General features: G+C 38.4%; 1 protein-coding gene across 3 annotated transcripts in view; it reads right to left on the bottom strand.

The window, feature by feature from the left end:
- Positions 1–17,447, bottom strand: part of CIT (citron rho-interacting serine/threonine kinase) — a 72,275-nt gene extending 54,828 nt beyond the window's left edge. For all 3 annotated transcript variants that reach the window (XM_075041791.1, XM_075041792.1, XM_075041793.1), the window contains exons 1-9: positions 17,242–17,447; positions 16,324–16,465; positions 14,870–15,045; positions 13,433–13,534; positions 13,076–13,218; positions 12,048–12,141; positions 10,479–10,682; positions 9,101–9,254; positions 1,574–1,754 (exon numbers count right to left, since the gene is read on the bottom strand). In XM_075041791.1, coding sequence (XP_074897892.1) covers positions 1,574–1,754; positions 9,101–9,254; positions 10,479–10,682; positions 12,048–12,141; positions 13,076–13,218; positions 13,433–13,534; positions 14,870–15,045; positions 16,324–16,465; positions 17,242–17,337 — 1,292 coding nt within the window. In that variant the 5' untranslated portion in view covers positions 17,338–17,447. The remainder of the gene's footprint in view (positions 1–1,573; positions 1,755–9,100; positions 9,255–10,478; positions 10,683–12,047; positions 12,142–13,075; positions 13,219–13,432; positions 13,535–14,869; positions 15,046–16,323; positions 16,466–17,241) is intronic.
- Between the last annotated feature and the right edge of the window lie 2,940 nt (positions 17,448–20,387).

The following is a 20,387-nucleotide window of genomic DNA, read 5'->3' as shown; positions in this document are numbered from 1 at the left end:
AATATGCATTTTCAGTACTAGCTCCACAAAGAAAGCACATCAATCAATCTGCTATATCTATATTACTTTTTAGCCTTCAACCTCCAACACAGTTATACCACTGTTCCTGAGACTACCTCACGCACCTCTTCAGTTCTAGTCCTGGGCCCTGGTTACATATACATTTTTACCATACATATACGGTCACTGTTGAGCCTCTTCTGACTGTTACATGAATGGTCATGTAGCCTTGACAGATGGATTGCAGTTCCCCAGGCAGAAAAGATAACACCTTAAGTTATTTCACTTCTAAAACAAGACAGATTTTAACCCCAGGTATCTACAGATAAAACATTCCATTTCTCTAATTCTGCTGACAATATTACATCATTTCACCAGAAGAATACTTTTTTGGTTGTTGTGTCCTCTGCTTTCCTTCCTCTTTTGTCATAAAAGCAACTCTGCTGAGGAGGGATAGTCAGATTCCCTTTTTATTACTGGCATAACCATCACATAACCTTGATTCATGGTGTAGGCAAGATCAAAGATGTCAACAGTATCACCAGATTTGGTTACACACTTACCGCAGAGCAACTATCACAACCAATATGACAAAAAAAATGAAAACTTGATTAAGACAGATTGACAACGAAGCCCCTTAAGGGAACTAACTAGCAGCAATGAACGACAGTTGACAAGAAAACACAGCGCCTTAGTGCATTGAGTCACTAACCCAGCTAAAGCCATTGCATTCCTGAGAGGCCTCATGATACTGAGGTAAGGACTTCTCAACTTAACATACTGCACTAATACTTTTTCAATAGCTCTGTCATCAGAAACTAACCACCCACCACACCAAATGGTTTATACCATACTATTTATATTCTTCTTTTTCTCCGACTCCATTCTCTCAGAAAGCATGTTTGCTTTCAATTGAAAACCATTTTTCTAGATCCGTACCTCCCTCCACAAACACACACCCTTGAATACTTCATCTGAATCTCCTGTCTGTTAACACACAATACAGCACTGTCCAGTCTTCGTATTTAACTTGACCCAACAGCACACAGCGAGCTGCCATGAAGCTCCTTCTCTCGTTCACTGACCCATCACTGCACATTCCCAGATTAGTGGAGCTCCATTTCTGTGGATCACTGATTCAGCCTTACACATCCCCAGCACTTGGTGCCCACTCTCTGACCCAATAAAATAACACCCCCCGCCTTTTCCATCTCTGAACTCCTCAGTATTCTCCTTCTTTCAGGGATCTGCAATACCAGAAATGAAATCACCTACTTCTCCCTGGCTAACAGCAACAACTAATTCAAAGTATTTGAACAACAATTTTAACGATAACTGGTTTAGAATCAATCTTTTCATTCCCTTCCCTCCCCCTCATCCCAGAAATAATCACAGAATGGCAGGACATGCACAAGCCACAGCCAGCAACAGATAAAGCCAGAATCTGGCAGCTTCCCTAAAGCAGAGTACAGGCCAGTTAAAACAGCTTTTCCCCACACACACCATCCTCACTGTAACAAACCTTCACATTTTTCCAATGGTCCTATCCACCTAAGCAGTAATTCCTACTTACTCTGATCTGAGGATCCCTAACGCCTTGATGAATGAAAACCCCACAAACGGCAAATCTTCACCAGAGAAGCCTGCTGGGTTCAACTGGCGCGTAGAGGATAAAACCCGCGAATTCTTCTCTGGTTCATCAAAATTTGAGGTGTCATCATCAGACTTGAGAGTAGGAACGAAGGGGGGAGGAGCTGGTGAAAAAAGCAAGAAGAAAAGACAAAATTCAGCTACAGTTCACTCTGCAACAGTCCCACTCATTCAGTGCTTGCAATGGCACTGCAGCTCCTGCTTTTAATCTTGCTAACACAAGCAGACTGAGCTGCTGCTCTCAAATGGTATTACAGCAACAAGAGATTAACCCTTAAGCTACCAACATGGCTACCACTCTGCAGGCAGAATGTCTCCCACACTGATTAAAATGGGTTTTAGGTTGGGGATCTGAGATTGTTGGTTTTGGTGGGGTTTTTTTCCAGGTTAGGGGTTGGGTTTTTTTAGACATACATTGAATCAAATCAAAGCACCAGGCTATGAAAATAATCACTGTAATATAGCTAAAAGTAATTCAATTCTGATTCATCTGGAAAAAGAAAATGTCTCCAACCTATCCAGTTAGTGACACTACATGAGAATGTAGCCTGATCCTTTGCTAGTCAGCTGAGGGATATATTTACCCTTTAATACTACCAAGAATCTTCCCAGCACAGGCTTCTAATCAACAGCAAACTGATCTTTCTCCTGGAAGATTCTAATAAACTATAGCTACTAGAAGCTAACTAGTCTTCAGGAAGGGAAGAAATATCAGAGAGATTTTATTTCTCTGAAAGAGCTTGCTAGATCTGGAACTCTTGTCGGGACACCACTGCAGTCTGGCTCTGATACAATCATCTCTTGAAGAGAATTATAAATAGCAGGAATGACAATGTATTTCTTACTATAATTTCTAAATTGGTACCACTTAACTTGTTAAGCAGTTGTTTAATTTCAGCTCATTCTCTTATGTTTGCTTCAGTTTAATTAACCGACAGAACAAAAGAACAAGTTCTTCTCAATGATGTGCAGCACCCAAGCTACCTGCTGGCTTGGCTACGTGTGTGAAAGGAATGAATGCAAAAGCCTGCTGTGCAATTCCTACCTCATTAAATCACGTTTTCTAAGATTTTTTATTATTATTATTTATTTCATCACTCAGTCCTCACTCACTGCAAATCTACTAATCTCTTTTCTGCTCTATAAAGGAGACAGCTCTTCAGTCAGCAACTAGAATACAGCCCATTGTCACAAGCTGATGGAAGTGTAGCGTGCTAAAACCGTTACCATGGATCCAGTATAGATCTCCTGTAGCTGAAGGGCTGATGAGAATTGAAGAACCGGGAACAAATATTACAACCCCTGCAGTGCAGGCTCCCTGCTCCTCACTCTCTGCATGCTCGGAGTTTAACCCTACCTGCCTGCATTCGTGACAGATGCTGATGCTTATCTGACTGACACAGGCAGAATGAGTCACGGCTGGAGCTTGCTAGCTCCCTCTAGGTTGCCAAAACCTTTCACAGCCCGCTTTTAACTCTTCATTCTCTAGACAAACGTACGCTTAAACTACCCACCAGACCAGCGTTAATAGCAAAAAAAAAAAAAAAAAAAAAAAAAATCTGTCTGTATAAACTGCCAAATCACAACTACACATGCAGGCATTGTTAGCAGGTCCCCAAGGAGCCATTCTGACGCTGCTCCCAAGCAGGGAAGTGGGAAGAAATTGCATGAAGCAGAGAGGATGCTGCTCACGTACAGTAGTTCCAAGTACATTAGAATGAGATAAATGGGGGAAATATACAAATTAAATAGGTTCTGTAGTAAGCAGTTTTACTTACTGGCTCCAGAACATCTAAATTTTCTGTCAATATCATGAATTTATTAATTTCTACCATTTTATTGCTTGTAATATAAATTTAGATCCAATATAATGCTGACATTTCAGTACTGTAAACATAATTTTGGAATACAGATTGTTGATTAGGATCTGTCTTTTTTTAAAAATTCACTTAATATCAGGATAATGTCCAGCTACTCTTTCATATGCTCTTAATGATTAAAAACAGAGAAGCAACAGAAAACAGTTTGTAAGTATATCATCTTTAACGCAAATATAAGCCCAAAGTTACAGTTAATTCACAGCAGAGGAGGATAAGTTCAGGAATTAATATTTTTCAGTTAAGGACCTCTGTTGATAGAACTTTGCACATCCTCTTACAGGAAGGGGTTGTGGGGTTTTTAACATTGTCTTTGAAGACAGATACTGTCTATGAGGTAAAGTAATAGAGAAAACAGCAAACTATTCACTTCGTCTCGGGAAGTCTAGAACCTTTCTTAAAGAGGTAGCAAAAACCAACATAGCTGCCTTTTAATAATGGTATAACAACCCTGTTATATACTCCTCAGAGTCTGACAGATAACTTCATCTCTGAAAGAGAGATCTAGTGCCTTACTTCTCACCAGAAATTAGCTAAGATCTTAAGAGTCATCTTCAAGCCCTTGCAATTAAAAAGAAAGTCTTTCCTCTTACCAACAATAAGAATTCCTAGTCAAACCACATGCATAAAAGAAAATATAATTTAAATATGCCTAAGATCAGCATGAACATAAAATGAAAAGCACTCAGTGGGGGAACAATGGATACAAAAAGAACTGAATGTGAGACAGAGCAAACCTTTGGGGCTTGTGGGAAACTAGTTTAAAGAGCACAATGTTTTACACTACAGTTTCCTCTAATGTTTAATAAAGGATGTGAACGAAGAAGAGAAATTGTGAACACTAGATTAAAATATAATGAAAATATCCTTTGCCCTCTATTTTGCATTCACTAAAAATCCATGGCTAACAGTCCAAAAACTCTGCAACCTTGCAGTATAACCTTGTTACAATATTTGCATCAAGAAATAGTAGCAACTAGAAAGAAAACTTAGAACAGTCATTCAACAAAAACACCTCTAGACGTTAAGTAGTTCTGTACTGTCAATGGTGACTGAAAATGAGAAGCAGAACTTCTTCAAAAGTTTCAGGACACTGGAAAAAAACTCACTTAGGAGTAAGAGGGAGTATCTTTAAGGAAAAAAAAAAAACAACACTCTCTGATTTTGTCAGTTATTTGGTAGTTTCTTCATAGTCCTTTATTCCTAAGACTAAGGAGTCCTTTGTCTGATGTCCAAATATCTACAGAATAAACAGAGTAGTCTTGTAACAACAAACTAAAACAAATGAGCAATTTTGTTCTCAAATGTCAGTCACATGGTGACATAATCTCTATTTAATTATTTCTTGCTTAAAATCAGAGGAGTCACACAACTATAGTATTTTCAGAACAAGGTGAAGATTGGTGAATGCAAATACATTGATGTGCTTATCAGTTTCTTTAAAGGGAAAAATCCTTTAGTAGAGGTCAAGATAAGCCTCTGAGAACTAAATGTTAAAACCATGCCATCACATCTGACAAGGTGAAAAATTTGCACTTCTTTCAGGCTTACCCAAAACAGCGACAAAACTAGTACTCAAAAATACAGTAAACTCGATGCTTCTACTCATACAAACTGGTTGGGTATAAAGACCTCTTTTTGTCTCCGATATGTTACAAACGAACGTACATGTTCTGTTTACCATTTAAAGTATCTTGTAGAGAACTGCATGTTTTAAAAAAGCCAATTGCTTGCATAGATACCTCCCCACTTGTGGAAGGATGTAACCCTCTTCCATCTGTTCCAAAGAATGACTTTCAGAGGAAAAGGGGGTGTTGTAGGTTGCTAAGTTTAAAAAGAAAAAAAGAAAAAAAACAAAACCACCACACATATACTGCAGTACTTTAACCAGTTTATCATTAAGATTAGATAAAATGTCTCTTATGGAAAGAAGCTTTTTTTTTTTTTTTTAAACTCTGCAATAGTGTGTGTATTTATGACTAAGTCAAGGAATATTGCCTTAATCGGATCTTTCCATTCTTTCAAAATATTTTCATGCAAATTCAGAAAAGAGATACTGCATTTCCCCTGGGACAGTGAAAGACTTAACTGAAATAGGAAATTTAAAGGAAACACAGAACATTTCTTAAGAATAAAAATGTGTCTTTTCTTGATCTACAAGGTGATCTACATATGCTTTCTGAGGAAAAGCATCCACACAGCCTTTTTAAGTAGGTTAGGCGTTACTCTTCCTCAGGCTTTAAGAGGCCTATTTGAGTAAAATCCTATGGAAGAAAAGTAGAAAATAGAAAGTCCAAGTGATGTAATTTAAGGATGTCTTCCCTAAGACCACTTTAAAAAAAAAAGCATTATACTAGTTCTAACCAATCTGTACAATATTATCTTAACATCTTTACTGTTCTGTCAAGACAATGATCCAATGCATACATTTCGGCTAATAAGTGTGGTCTTCAAGCTGACATGAAAGTGATCTCCACTTAGAGAAACAAGTCAAGACATTTTTCTGAGGGCAAGCATTTACATGAAACATCACAATGTTTAACTGTTAACATACTGAATGACAACTTTGGGTTCACAAGGATGAGTCTTGGACTTAGGAACAATGAGATTTGGGTTCCTTCCTGTTTAAGAGCAGAAGACAGCCTAAAAATCAGTCTTCAACACTCTCTCAAGTTCTTCTGTTTGCACAAGACATTAATTCTTTTCTTCTCATATATATAGTTTCCTCATACAAGTCTGAATATACCATCCCATTTTCAAGACCTCTTGGACTGCAGTTACAAAACAATTCTTAAAATGAAAGATTCTTTATGCTATACATATGTATCACTTAGATGACAATAAAAATCTTCTGACCACCTCTCAGCGAGACTTCAGTAGGCAGATTTTTGGTTCCAAATTAAACAGCTGATGTAATTTATCAATTTCAAATAACAAAAGATGATTACCAAAATGCCCAAATTATACAGAATGCAACCTTGTTGCCGATAACTCAAGTATGTCATTCCCCCATTTTCTACCTCTGATTTTAGATACTTATCAAGTACTCAAATAATTCTGTTATCAACTTTCTAGTTACAATCCTGATCATTTAGCTGAAACACAGATAGAAATATGCTTATTCTAGGTAAATAAATTCCAAAATATTTTCAAAAAATTCTGTGAAGTAAATCAACACAATCTTTCAAAACTTTTGGTTTGTTTTCTTTTGGTTGGGGGGGGGTGGTTGTGTCTGTTTGGGGGGGATTTTTTTTAGAAGCTTCAGAGGTCATCAAGTAGCAGAAATCAACAAATACAGAGAGCAGAATCTATAAATATGTTTCGGTGTAATATTTCAAGGAAGGGGAAAATTACCTGTTGAGACAGATTTAGTTAGACCTGACCTTAGGTTTAATGGTTGGATTCTGTTTCTGTAATTTAAGAGCTGCTTCTACAGACACATGCTACTTGAACCCAAGGAAGTTGGGAGCTTTTTTACAGGCAACTATCTTTTGGGAAAGGGTTTATTAAAAAGTCAAGTGTTTCATAGGTTACCATAACAACAAAATGTAACACTGAAAAACCCTTTAATGACACATTCTTAACTAAAATCAGCGCATTAAGAATGGTTTTCCTGGAGCTCCCAGCATGATAATTTAAATACCTGCAAGGCAAGGGTACCAATTTTTTTCCTACCTTCCTCAGTCTGAAATAGAAATAACATCATTGCTTTTATAGACTATAGAAAGTCTGACTGTGCTGACACAGAATTTATTTGACAACCGTAGAATCGTAGAATCATAGAATCATTTAGGTTGGAAAAGACCTTTAAGATCATCAAGTCCAACATTCCATACCCCCAAAATCTTTGACCAGATTAACTTGAGGGAGTGAGATTCTTTAATCTAAATCTAAATCCTGTGACCTCTTCCAGCACTCACTTGTTTCCTAATTTTCTCAGGCTGCCATTGCTCCAGTTAAACACCACTATCACCAGAGGTCAAGATAAGAAAGAAACCTTTAGCTTTTAGATAGCCCAGGTCAAACCCGACAAGGGTTTTGAACAGAATGACAGCAACGCTGCCCTGCATAAACCAGCAAGTGGAGAACCACTGCAGAGAGCAAAGCAATAGGTGATACATTGAATCTGCTACTAAAAGCAAGAAGACTGCTGTGTTTTGTGCTAGTTACAGTAGGGTTTTATGAAGTATGAGACATAACAACGAAGTCAGGGGTCAAAACTGCATGAATCTTCACAGGAGGTAGGTCCGGATATTACAGGGAATGATGCAATCCACTGGCCAGCTGCAGACAGAAATGTGATTTTTTTTAAATCCCAAATGATTATTTCAACATCATAACGACATCAGGGCTGCCTACCAGCTTGTCCATCAGCATCACTGCTGTCACATGAAATGGCAAAACACTGAATTAACTTCCGCAGTTGTGTGAATACTGGACAGGCAATTGCCAAGGAAACACCAGAACATATGCTCACATGCCATTTTTTTCCAGATCTGAGATAATATGATACAAAAGCATACAAAAAATTCAGAAACAGAAACTGGTGGCTTAGGCAGGGCTCTGGGGAAAGAAGGCAGAGTGAGCTGAAGTCTGGGAAATGTATGCTAAAACGATGAAAAAGAATCAAGGCTCAATGGCTCTCAAAGGGCAGAAACAATGGAATTTAACAGAACAGCAGCTCCACAAGTTCAAAATTAATGAATCAACAGAAAAGTGAGTAAACATTCTGTGGAGCTGACAGCTGAAGTGCCGAGATAGTCATCAAAACTAGAAGCACTGGCTTAGCAATTTATCATGGAAAATGGAGCACAATCATTGCTCTCACAGCATATTTGATAAAGAATATAAGGCAGACATGTTCCTTGCTCAGATAACCTTACAGTCCAAATAATTTAAAATACTATCCATTGCTTCCATAGTATTATAAAAAATTTTTTGCATAGAAAATTATCTGCTTCACTGGTTTTATTCTATTCCTAGTAGAAGGAACAGATTTTTGACAAAAAAATTAGTCATATATTAGCCACATTAACTTCAAGGAAAAACTCCAGTGCCCCTATGACCGATGATATTTTATCGCCTACAGGAGCTTAAAAACAAACAAAAAAAACCCCCAAAAAACCCAACTTAAATGAACTTGGATCACAAGCAATGAAAGAGAGAAAGCTGAAGATACAACAAAAAAACATGAGATGAAGCCAAAATTAAGCAAATTGAGGTGGAAAAGGCCTGAAAGAACATACGATGCATTTTAATCTAAGGAAGGACATAGAAAGGACCATTTTGATTTTCCAGTCTAGTGCCTCCAGTAATATGGCAATTGCAACAGAAATTCATATAGAAGTGTATTAAACTTCATCTTACCTTACAATTTTCACCTGAGATGTTAACATATCCTATCCAAAACCCAAAATGAATTGTCTTCTTAAAAACACTTGCTCCAGGACACAGTCCTGTTTCATTATGAAAAATTATTCAGATCAAACACACTTAAATACTCACATTGTACAAATTTTCATGTTACCCAAAGAAACAAGAATTGCTTATAAATACAGTATTATTCTACTTACAGTTATGAATGTTATTCCAGTCAATTTTAGAAAAAAATGGATGGCAGCAGAGTCCCTCATAACCTAGCCTTTCCTTCTGCCCACAAAGCAGGCTCTGGATCAGATCAAGAAATTCACTACTAACTTTCACATCCTCTGGAAACTTCAGAAATCTCTGCATTAGAAGGAAAAGGATATTTGCTCAGTAGGAAAACAGACCCAGAACAGCAAGATTAAATTTCATTATTCTGAGAGATGTCAGGCACGAAGGATAAATATTTATAGCATACAAATAAAAGCATTATACATTTTTTCCAAATAGGCTTTTATATGCATTTAACGCAGTAAAGATAAGAGCATAGGAACAACCATTCCCAATCAGACAAATGGTAGTCCCTGATCACCATCTTATGCTGAACAATGGTCAACAGCATACAAAAATGGAAGAGTAAAACAAGACAATTCTCCAGAAAATTCCCCCAAACTTCCAAGGATTTGTGGCTTATAATTTTCTGAACCAGGGATGATGTCTTTGTATTTTCCAGATCTCAATGGATTCTTCTTCTATGAATTTTTCTAGACAATCCTTGAACACATATAAACATTCAGTAGCTGCAAACTTAGGGCAAGGAGCTCCCCAGCATGAGAATGTGCTATATGAAGTATCCTTTTTTGTTTGTAACGTAGTTACTGCTGGCTACTTTCATTTGATGCCCCTAATTCCCATATTAGAAGAGATAATAGGCAACCAATCTTTGTTCACTTCCTCCCAGCTACATATGATTTTTGTTTTTTTCTTTTTCATCCTACTAACCCCTACCATTCTATATGCTGCTTTTTGGACTGTTACTAAAAACTAAACTAACATTTGCATAGATTATAACATCAAGATATTCTTGAGCCCACCACTGGGTAAAGTTGGGATACTTTTCCCTTCGTATGCATTGGTTTAAATTTATTTACACTAAATTTCACATGATGTTTTAATCATGCAGATACTCAATATCCTCAAGTCTTTTGGCAGCTCTTCATAGCTAGCCCTTACCTTTACTATCCAGGAACACTTAGAAAGGTTCGGAAACCTTACCAATCCACAACTCATCCTTTCAATCCCTTTTCTAGGTTATTTTGGAAATGCTGCAATTATAGTTGCCTAAGATGGACAGCTAAATCTTTTCTAATTCATGCACTGTCGATGATTATTTTTAGACACCTGTTACAAAAAAAATAACTTCATATCTACAATACAGAGACGTATAAAAACGATATAAAGCATATATTCTAAATATTTTATGAACATGACAAAGTAGGAGATATCCATAAGCTTCTTTTCTCAACTGTAAAAACGTAGTCTTTAGTTAGTTTTTTTACTCAAGAACACGGAAGGAGTTCTCTCTACCTGGAAGTTCATGATGTTATTGAAAGTTTTTGCTGAAGTCCCTTCAGCAAACGGAGATCTTCCATAAATCATTTCATATGCAATGACTCCTAGAGACCACCAGTCACATTCTGGACCATAAGAAGCTTTGCCATCCCCATTCAACCCTGTTAGCATTTCTGGTGCCATGTAGTCAGGTGTGCCAACAGGTAGCTTGGCATTTACCTAGAAGCAAAGATATACCAAGTGAAATTACAGCACTTTCTGTTCATTGTGATCTTGGTAATAAAACACATCTTTTTTCTTTTTTTTTCTTTTTTTTTTTTTTAAATGAGAGACAATTTTCAGTCCTCCAATTGAATTTTAAGTAATTGTAAGCAAGGCTGTTAAGCAAAAAGCGCAAGGTTAAAGAAACAAACAGAAAGCAAGCTATTTGGTACAAAAAGAGTCAAATTATCAGAGCTAACTGTTACTAGAAAGTACAAACAGCTAAGGTAGAAAAAGCAGCATTCTCAAAAGCACAGGATTACTAAACAGTGATGTTTAAAGCAGTATACATAGTCTAGCACTACTGCTTCAGCTAGTATTAACAGGGACATCATAGCTGAAATTTCAAAAAAAGTCAAATTTAGACATAAATATTCCCTGCCCTCATTCCATTATGTGTCATCTCTACATTTTTACCTTGTGTATATGATCAGCAAGGTACTAATATTTGAATTTCTGGAGTGCTTAGAAAAGGTAATTCAGGAGCCAAAACTGCAATCATTTTTGCACTGAGTGGCATAAAGAATGAAACAAAACAGCAGGCAGACTAACACAAAAACCTGAAGATGATTGAAAAGATAGTGTGGAGAAAAAATTTAAAAGAAAAATGCACTGCAGAGAAGCACTGAAAAGGATGAACAGGGAAAACAAAATATGAGCAGTCACAATACTAAAAAAATGCTAGAAAAAATAAAAATTGTAAAACAAGACAGGAATCTGGCATAGAACTTCATATTCTCACTTGGATATATTTTAGTTTCAAATTTTCACTTGAAACTGTATGCAGTTACCTAAATTTACATGCAACTTATAAAAAAACTCAACAGATTCACAGCTTTGAATATAGTGCTTTCTGGTGAGTAAAGCCCAGAACATTGGAATATGACTTATTTCAATCAAGAGCTCTCTGGTCTCCAAAACTATGCCACCTTAGTTACAACAAACACAATTTTCAGTCCAATTATGAACAATTATAAATCCACGTCCTTCTTTAAACACAGCATTGAACAATTGTAAGAATCTCTAGAAGTACGATTTTGTATTGCAGTACAGCACCATGAGAAAGTAGACCTGCCTTTACCCTACTTGTGTATTAAAATTTTAATAGGCAAATATATATCTACTGAGAGCTGCAAAAGATACTTGAGCTCATGTTTGAAAAGCCATTCATAAATGGAAAAATATCACTGTGAACAGATTCCATATTGGACAAGAAAGGCAGAAAACCAAAGTGCAATCAAGGAACAGATATAAAGTTAGTTTCCTCTTTTTGAGTGGACTATCCAAACAAGCCATAGACAAAGTTTAAATCCACATTATTACCATTTTGTTTACTGTCATTTTGGCAGCTGACCCAAAGTCCACCAGTTTAATGTGTCCTGTTCGGTCAATAAGAATATTCTCTGGTTTGATGTCTCTGTAAGCAAGAAAAAAGCAATCAGTAACCTTTCCATACCATTCCCTTTGTCACATCTAGATAACAGGATAACCCTATTCAGCTACACTCAACCACGTACTCAGCTGCACAAAATCTTAACAAGTGGGAGTCCTATTTCCAACTGTTGTTCTGTTTCCAAGCAAACATGAAAGTAGTAAAGTTCCCCTAATTTCATGTAAAGTTAATAATTATTGACAGAAGATGGAAAGAAAAGGTGGTTTTGCACCTCGACTACATTGTAACTGACTTACAGTGAAGTATTATATAGCTTCCTTCCCAAATTTCATCACAGCTTATTCCACACATCTTTCAAATCCAGGCAGCTACCTTGCATTAGAAAGCCACAGCCTATGCTCTAAGTGCAGCTGCTACAGCTGCTTGGAACATAAAATACTTCATAACATTTCCAAAGGAATAAATTTATTAAACACCAATAGGATTTGAAAATGCATACAGTAACAGCCTTCAAGCCTTGATATGATCTTTAGAAAACATTGTGATATTTAACTATTCCAACATCCTGTACTGCCCTGTTCACCAATCAGCACACAACAAGTTTTAACAATTACACAAATTTCCCACACTACTTAGTGCTAAAAGCAACAATCTCTGGAAAAGATTTTAATTTTTTATAGTGCAACATTAAGGCTTCTTTTTACTAAGCCTCCAGAAAACACACATAACAATCCTTTCTTGATATTAGTTTGAACTTTACATCAAAGTTAATGCCTTTAGCTACAATTATAGTTGGAGTCTGATTAATTTTCTAATTTTCTTTTCTGATACATCATGTGAAATAGTGTCCTGAAAGAGGACGGAATATAAAAAAAACAAGAATGCATCATTCCAGAATGCTTTTTCTGGAAGGATACTGATCAAATATTATGTGCAACTCAAAGCAATCTTTACCTACCGATGTACATAACCCATCTGATGGACACTGTGAATGGCTAAAACCAACTCTGCAAGATAAAACTGCACCATACTCTCATCTAGTTGGTCCTCATATCGGTTTAAGAGTGATAGTAAGTCCCCTCCAGGCTGATACTCCATAACCTACATAAAATTTTAAAGGAACAGATATAGTTCATATATACAAAAGATATTGCATTCAACTCCTCCATGTTACGCTGGACACATATCAAACAGTGGTATGTAACAGAGGAAAATTTACAGAAGATGAGCACACTTCAACCATCACATTGTTCTTCAACATAACAAAGGCAATAGTGTTCAATAGAGGAGAAAAGAAACAAAGTCTAGGCATTACCAAGTACAGATTTTTCTTGTCTTGAAATGCATATTGTAACTGTGGAATCCATGGACTGGTGCTTTGAGATAATATACTGCGTTCTTCCTCAAAAAATGACACCTATAAAAAAAAGGAAGTATTCAGTTACATCATGGTGAAAACGAGATAGAATACATTAAAATCCCCTAGTTTTAGAAAGATTTGAGTCTGTGCCAAAGGCACACATCACACAAAAATTACACAGAAAATATTAATGCCATTTCCTTGTGATTTGCACCTTTTAAAAAGTAATTTTACTCATTTGTTTTTACCATTCCCCTCCCACCTCCCATTGTCTAGCTTGCTTTCAACTGAATAGTCCATGCAGCAAAGGCCAGCTTCCCTTTCAAACTGGTGAAGCATCTACCAGTCTGGAGTGCAATCTTAGTTGACCTCTTCTGGACTGGCCCTAATAAAATAAAACTAACCTCAAAAGAATCAGACAAGCAGAAAAGAAGCTAGAGCAATTATGAGGTAGCATCTACAGCTAATTCAGTAATAAATTCATTGTAAGGTATTAAAATACAAGGCTTTCTTGAAATCATCTTCTAGCAACTATTTAATTATTCAGATGTGCAGCCAGACAACAAGAAATTAATTACAGAGATACTGCAAGTTCATTTAAATCAACATTCCCTACTTTCACTGACCCACACTCAACAAGACTGAGCAAGTGTCATATTGAAGGTAGTATCACACTTTGCTTTCTCATCAACCTATGCCATAACAAGAGTAATTTTAGTTTATCTTCATTTATGACAGCCACAAACAATGCTAAGGGATCTCAGGAGAAATCTAACTGCACCAGATATTGGGAACAACCGATACAGATATTGCTGTATAAATTCACGAGGTCTTTCATGGAGTATCTCTGTCCTACTTGTCGTCTCATGTCAGTGAAAGATTAACTTCTGTTTCTCACCAAACTATGGTAACAACCTCCATTATCCCTTTTTTAAGTTTTCAAGTAACACATTTCTCAAGCTAGTGAGAGGCTCTCCATAAAAATCCAGTCACCACAGTTTGCCTTCACACCCACTCTTGACATTCTACGTCGCTCTTTAAAATAAAATAAAAAAAAAACTTAATGAATAGATTGCCTGAAAATTCAAGCCATCATCAAGCCAGTCAATACTGATCCAGTATTTTCTTCATCTGTTTCTTCTTGTCTTACAATTAGATGGCAAGCTCTTTAAGACAAGGGACATTTTTGGCACCTCACCCAACAGATTCATAGTCTGTGACAATGGCTTTTAAACACAGCAGAACTACACACAAATATATTACTTCACTGAAATGTAGGATGATCCCTCTCAAGATACACTTTTAACTTAATTCTAATAGCAGTGACAAAAAGGAAATGTTCAACGAATTGTAATTTATTGTTCTACTGTCATAACAGAAAAATATACATACGTGCTCCTGCGCCAACAAGGACTCCTTGCTCATCACCTTCATAGCATATACATCACCAGTAACTTTCTCTCTTACTACTTTTACATCTGCAAAGTGACCACTACCAACCACACTCTTTACTTCAAAATCCTTCACACTGGGTTGCAGTTCCCTTAATTCAGCTATAGCCTCTGCATCTATAAAAATAAAATACTTATTTTTACATTAGCCAACTGGCATTTCATAACAAACACAACATCAAAAACGGGGAATAAAACAAAAAACAAACCAAAAAAAATTTAGTTCCAGACTCTCAAGAAATGTTAAATCATTCCAGAACATGCTTCTTAAAAAAAACCAGTATGCATAAGAACTAGAGAAAGACTGTATTAATGCATGGTTAAGACTGAAATATGGTACATAAAAAAGAATCAGGAAATGTTAAGACAGTTCCCATAGCAACCATAATTCTGTCCCATTCATAACATCATAGGCTGATAGCCTCTTTTGTTTCTAATTTCTTTCCAACCATCCTTTACCAATACAAAGTGTATTCTCTAAATATGAGGGCTTTACCCAGCCGAGTTCTGAGTCAAGTGGCAGGGTTTTCTCCTCTGCCTGTGGGAGGCACTAGTCTATTGTCTAACAAACAACCGTAGACATTTATTTCAGATATTCAGTTCAAGTTTTCCATTGACTACTTTCAATCAGCATGCACTGTGATAATCAATTGCTCACAGTAGATTGTTCTAAAAATACTTCAGACTAGCAGAAAATTACTCTCCGCTAGTAATATCTAGAAACTGTTGGATGGAACGATTATAGAGAGCATGATAAGTTACTTTTAACCAAAGGCTTTCTAGTATATCTTAATAGAAAAATTGATGAAACTTTTTGTTTCTTTTGCCCAAAAAGAATCTGAATACATTTTCAGTAAAATATTTATTCCATCAGAAATTATATTTCGGAAGCACAGAATTACTGTTTACGAGTTATACATGCAAAATTTGGATAACATATGGAATCCAAAAGATTACTTCAAGCTGAAAGAGACAAGGATTACCAAGTTCCTTTCTAGGATTTTTTTTTCTCATACCTCTAGTCACTGTCCTGCTCTCATCTTGTGATGTCCTTCTATTGTGTGTACTTGGACCTTTGCCGTATGCAGTACTCAGACACTTTTAAGAAAAGTGTCTTCTCAACTATAAATACAGTACAGACTAAGAAGGACGGACATTCGAGTCACAGCACTTCAAAAGCTACTTGCGTTTGATCTTTTTGGAACTGAATAAAGCCTTACTAAGATTGTCAAGATCCCCTTTGCAATGTTGGGTCTGCCCACAAAAAGTCAAGTGCTCAAAGTCCTGGGTTACAGTCACTAATGAATCAAAGCAACTAAAGCATTATCTAAACATTCAGATTCTTAAGGACTGCCTTTTAAAATGACAACTGAAAATCAGTCTAAACAAACTTACACTTCTTGACAAAGTTGCCAACATGTTTAATTTTCATTAAAGTGGGGTTTCTGCATTCTTCAAAAAGAACGAATAAAGAATCAAGGATGCCTTCCCGGGAGAGAGGAGACATCTGCTGTTGAGTCACAAAGAGTGGCTTCCCCTGGAAAAAAAAAGATGCAACAGCAGATGGAGTCTCAGACAACAATGAAAAGCCTCAAATCAATAACATATGTATAGAGCAGATTATATATTATTCATCTAAAAATCACTACTTCAGAAATTGGACAAACGATACAGAAGTGTGAGGTAAATATGTCAACTCACTATGTCCACTCACTATGTCTGTAATAGCTGTTACAGGTATTTTACTTTTAGACAGAGCAATCCTTTAAAGATTATTAAAGTTCAAATCACAGCTTTCTTGAAACTATCTACATCCTACTGATGACTCTGATCTTACTGGCTTTTTTTCTTGACATTGTACCATGTGGGTTTTTTCATGGTACAAATAGCTTAAGCCATCAGTACGATTATGAGCTCTGGAAGGAAAAGCTGCTGAACCTCAGATGATCAAATAGCAGCTGGTTAGGGAAATTCACCTCATGACAAACCCTTAGCTACATCACCCATGAAAAAAATGTGGATTACAGGACACAGAACGCAATACTCCATCTTGATGTGGGAAAATCCACTCAGGCTAAAACATTAACAGATGCACATGAACATACAACCAGCTACTATCCACTGAACTTTGTGCAAACTAGATACACACTTTGAATTGTAACAAGTCATCCCCTTCTTTTACCTGCTCCTCCAACGAACCACACGGGCACACTTTTGAGTGTCCACACAAACAAGCAAAACTGTATTCTGATATGCTGGGTATGGACACAGATGAAACTGAGATCAGCTAATCTCAGGCCAGACATTCTTTACCTGAAAGAGCAGATTTAGCCGAGAAATTCGGCTGCTGATGGGCTCCATTGGTCCTGCCTCTACTGGATTTCGGGCACCGCATTTAAACTTCAACATCTTTACCGATTATCTTGTATAAAAGATGACCTGAAAAACATAACAGGGACTTTCAAGCAGAGGCATTTGAACGGGCGACTTTAAATAAAAAAGGGGGATAGGGAGGAGGTACGATTTCAGCAACATTTGTATTCCCTTGGAGACAAAATTTATCAAAACTAGCGAGTTTGAGCGCATCCGGACCGTCACAGCAAGGAACGTGATGTTGGGACAGGCGCGGAGAGGGAAAGGCTGCCCACGGAAAACAAACCCTGCCGGTACCCAGCCCCCCAAGCGGCGGCGCCCGCGGTTGGCGGAGCCGGACCCCGCGCTCCCGCAGCGGCTCCCGGCCTCCCCTCAGCGCCGCCGGCGCGAGCCCCGACCTCCCGCCACCCCCCGCGCCGCTCCCCCCGCCTGCCGCCCCGCTTTACCGCCATCCAGATTTGAACGCAGCGAAGGGCGTGTTCCGGCCACCATCACTTCCGATGACGGGCGCCGAGCCGCCCCCCTCCCCGCCTCAGCCAATCCCGAGGCCGGCCTGGCGGAAGCGCGAGTCGTCCCGCGCCGCAGCCCTCCCCAGAGGAGCCGCTGGGGCCCCTGGGACGTCAGCGGTACGTCAGCGCGCCGGGCGGGGCGGGCGGTTAACGGTTTTAACCGCCGAGCTGGCGGTCTGTCCCGTCTGCCTGCCGCCCAGGCGGGGGTCGGTGCCGCAGGAGGGCCGGGAGGCGGGCGGCTTCCCCCGCTCCGCTCCGGGCCTGGTGGGGAGCCTGCGAAGGGCCGTTCCCGCTCGGCGGGAAGCGGGGGAAGGTGAAGGGAAAGGCAGGGCAGGGCCCCTACGGCCTCCAGCCGGGCGGGTGTCGGATAGTGCCGTGTGCTGGCACTGAGGTGCTGCTCTGCTCTGCTCTCCTCTCCTCTCACGGGTTTGTTCCCGTAAAGCGTACACCACTTGCCCTGTATTTTACCTCTTTTTTTTTTTTCTTTCCTTCCTCTTTGCCAAATCTTAAAAGGCAAAAATGACTCATTCTTAATAGTTCTGACTGGAGCTAGTTCAACTGTAGACTAGACGTCATAGTTGGCAGCTGCTGACTGCCAGGTAGGGCAGCCAGAGGGGAAATAAAAATGTTTTCAGAAGCGTTAAATTTTCTTCAGTAAAATGCTTATTTGACTTTTATGTTCCTATTGGGGGTGGGGGGAGGTTGGTTTTTCTTTGTGATATGTATGGTCATTTTATTCATATATAGGGTAATTAGCTTTCAAGTGAAGCTTTGGTGAAAACGTTCCAGCTCGGCATCCCCTCTAAAGCGCCTACGTGCCATCCATCAAAATGTTAAGTGGAATGCAGCATGACCTTGTTTAACAATGGATCAGTGCAGTGATGTCAGTGGCGAACATCAGCATGAAGCTTTGATGCTATCTGCAAACATCACAGTTATGCAAAACACAGGATGCTATTTCAAAGTACAGGTCATTGTTACAGAGTGTCTTGGCAGGATTTAAGCTGGTAACAAATCTAGGTGATGGGGTTCCTTAAAAATAATCACGTTGCATCATGACATAAAACAAGATGCTTTGCTATCCAGCAATCATTTTAATTATGCTAATACTGGCTTGGCATCTAGCTGATAAAGTAATGCACTGATGGACTTATATTATGACTTTATACAAATCATTTTACAGATCTGTGCTTCCTTCCACCTCTTCCAGTCCATCCCAGGAACACTGACATATTTTCAGTGTATTTCTTATCTCAAACTTACATAGCTGGGTTCGTTTCAAGTTATTAAATCTGAAAGAGTTTTTTAAATCTAATTTATTGTCCACCACCTGCAATGCCAATTTGCTTTCTGGATTCCACTGGGCACACTGTCATTGTCTATGTCTCATCCACAACTGCATTGCACAGGAGAGAGCAGCTCTTAAAAAGAAGTGCAGTGAAGAGCTTCCTCTTCACAAACTGGTCAGTCTTTATGCGAGTGCATTTTAGTAAAATACCACATCCTGCCTTGATATTTGGAACCTTATCATGTCTAAGGGTACTCTGTCCTAGATTTTGGACAAGTCTCATTGTCTGCCATCAAACCTAAGAGAACTTCAGGCTCCTCTGCCTTTCTCTTTCTCCACCTTACCTTCTCCTGCACAAATGCCATTAGCCCCCCTCTTTCAGCTGCCAAAATTACTGTTAAATATCCACACTGTTTCTAATGCCACTTGGGATATTACCGTGTCTGTACATTAGTTTAGATTTTGAAAACAGGGGAAGCAGAAGAACTGGGTTCTCTCTGATAGCTCATTTCCATATTGTGTTCAATAACAAGTTGTGTCTGATTCTCTTTCCCATCTTCTCTGCAGGATGGTGTAGAACAGCTGATTCACAAACGGGATGAGGAGATGGGCCATTAAAGGTTTCATCTCATCCACATTAGGCTACCCTTTCCCTTCTACAACATGAACGCTAGCTCTGGGTCTCCCACACAATATCCCAAATTTGACCTGCCAGATGAGCTGCTTGGCTAACAAGTCTGCCTCAGTTGGATAACTGGCCTCTCAACTGCCCAGCAGGTTCAACAATGGTATGAGTTTAGTTGCTACAATTTTCATGTTTAAAACTTAATTTTTCCAAATAAAGATTCCTTTGTTTGCATATTGTTGAGTGCTTGCAAGCAAGGAAGCTAGCTGTTAAAAGCATTGTTTGGGACAGATACAGTTTTCCTCATAATTTAGGTGGGGGCTCAAGTTAGATTAGTTCCCTTTAAGAAGGCCCTTAAATACATATTTTGCTAGGAGCAGCCATGTGGTAGAAGATCACTTGCTGTGTTTTCTTCTTTGTTGCTGTGTAAAAGACTCACATAAACAAAAATGTCTACCGGCAAAATGAAATAGTAGCATAAAAATACAGCTGCACCAGAACTGTTATCAAACATTAAGAAAAGAAGCTGAAGTGGCAGATGGGGGGAGTAGAGGGGAGAGAGAAGAGCTGTGCAGTTTCAGTGATAAAACCTCAGTACCTATTTCTGATGTCTCAGGTAAAAAAAAAAAAAAAAAGAAATACCTTTTCAGAAGAACATGTGTTT

This window comes from Buteo buteo, chromosome 11, assembly GCF_964188355.1.
Source record: "Buteo buteo chromosome 11, bButBut1.hap1.1, whole genome shotgun sequence".
Lineage (NCBI taxonomy): Eukaryota > Metazoa > Chordata > Aves > Accipitriformes > Accipitridae > Buteo > Buteo buteo.
Note: the sequence above shows the minus strand (reverse complement) of the source record. Positions and strands in the feature narration are given on the sequence as shown.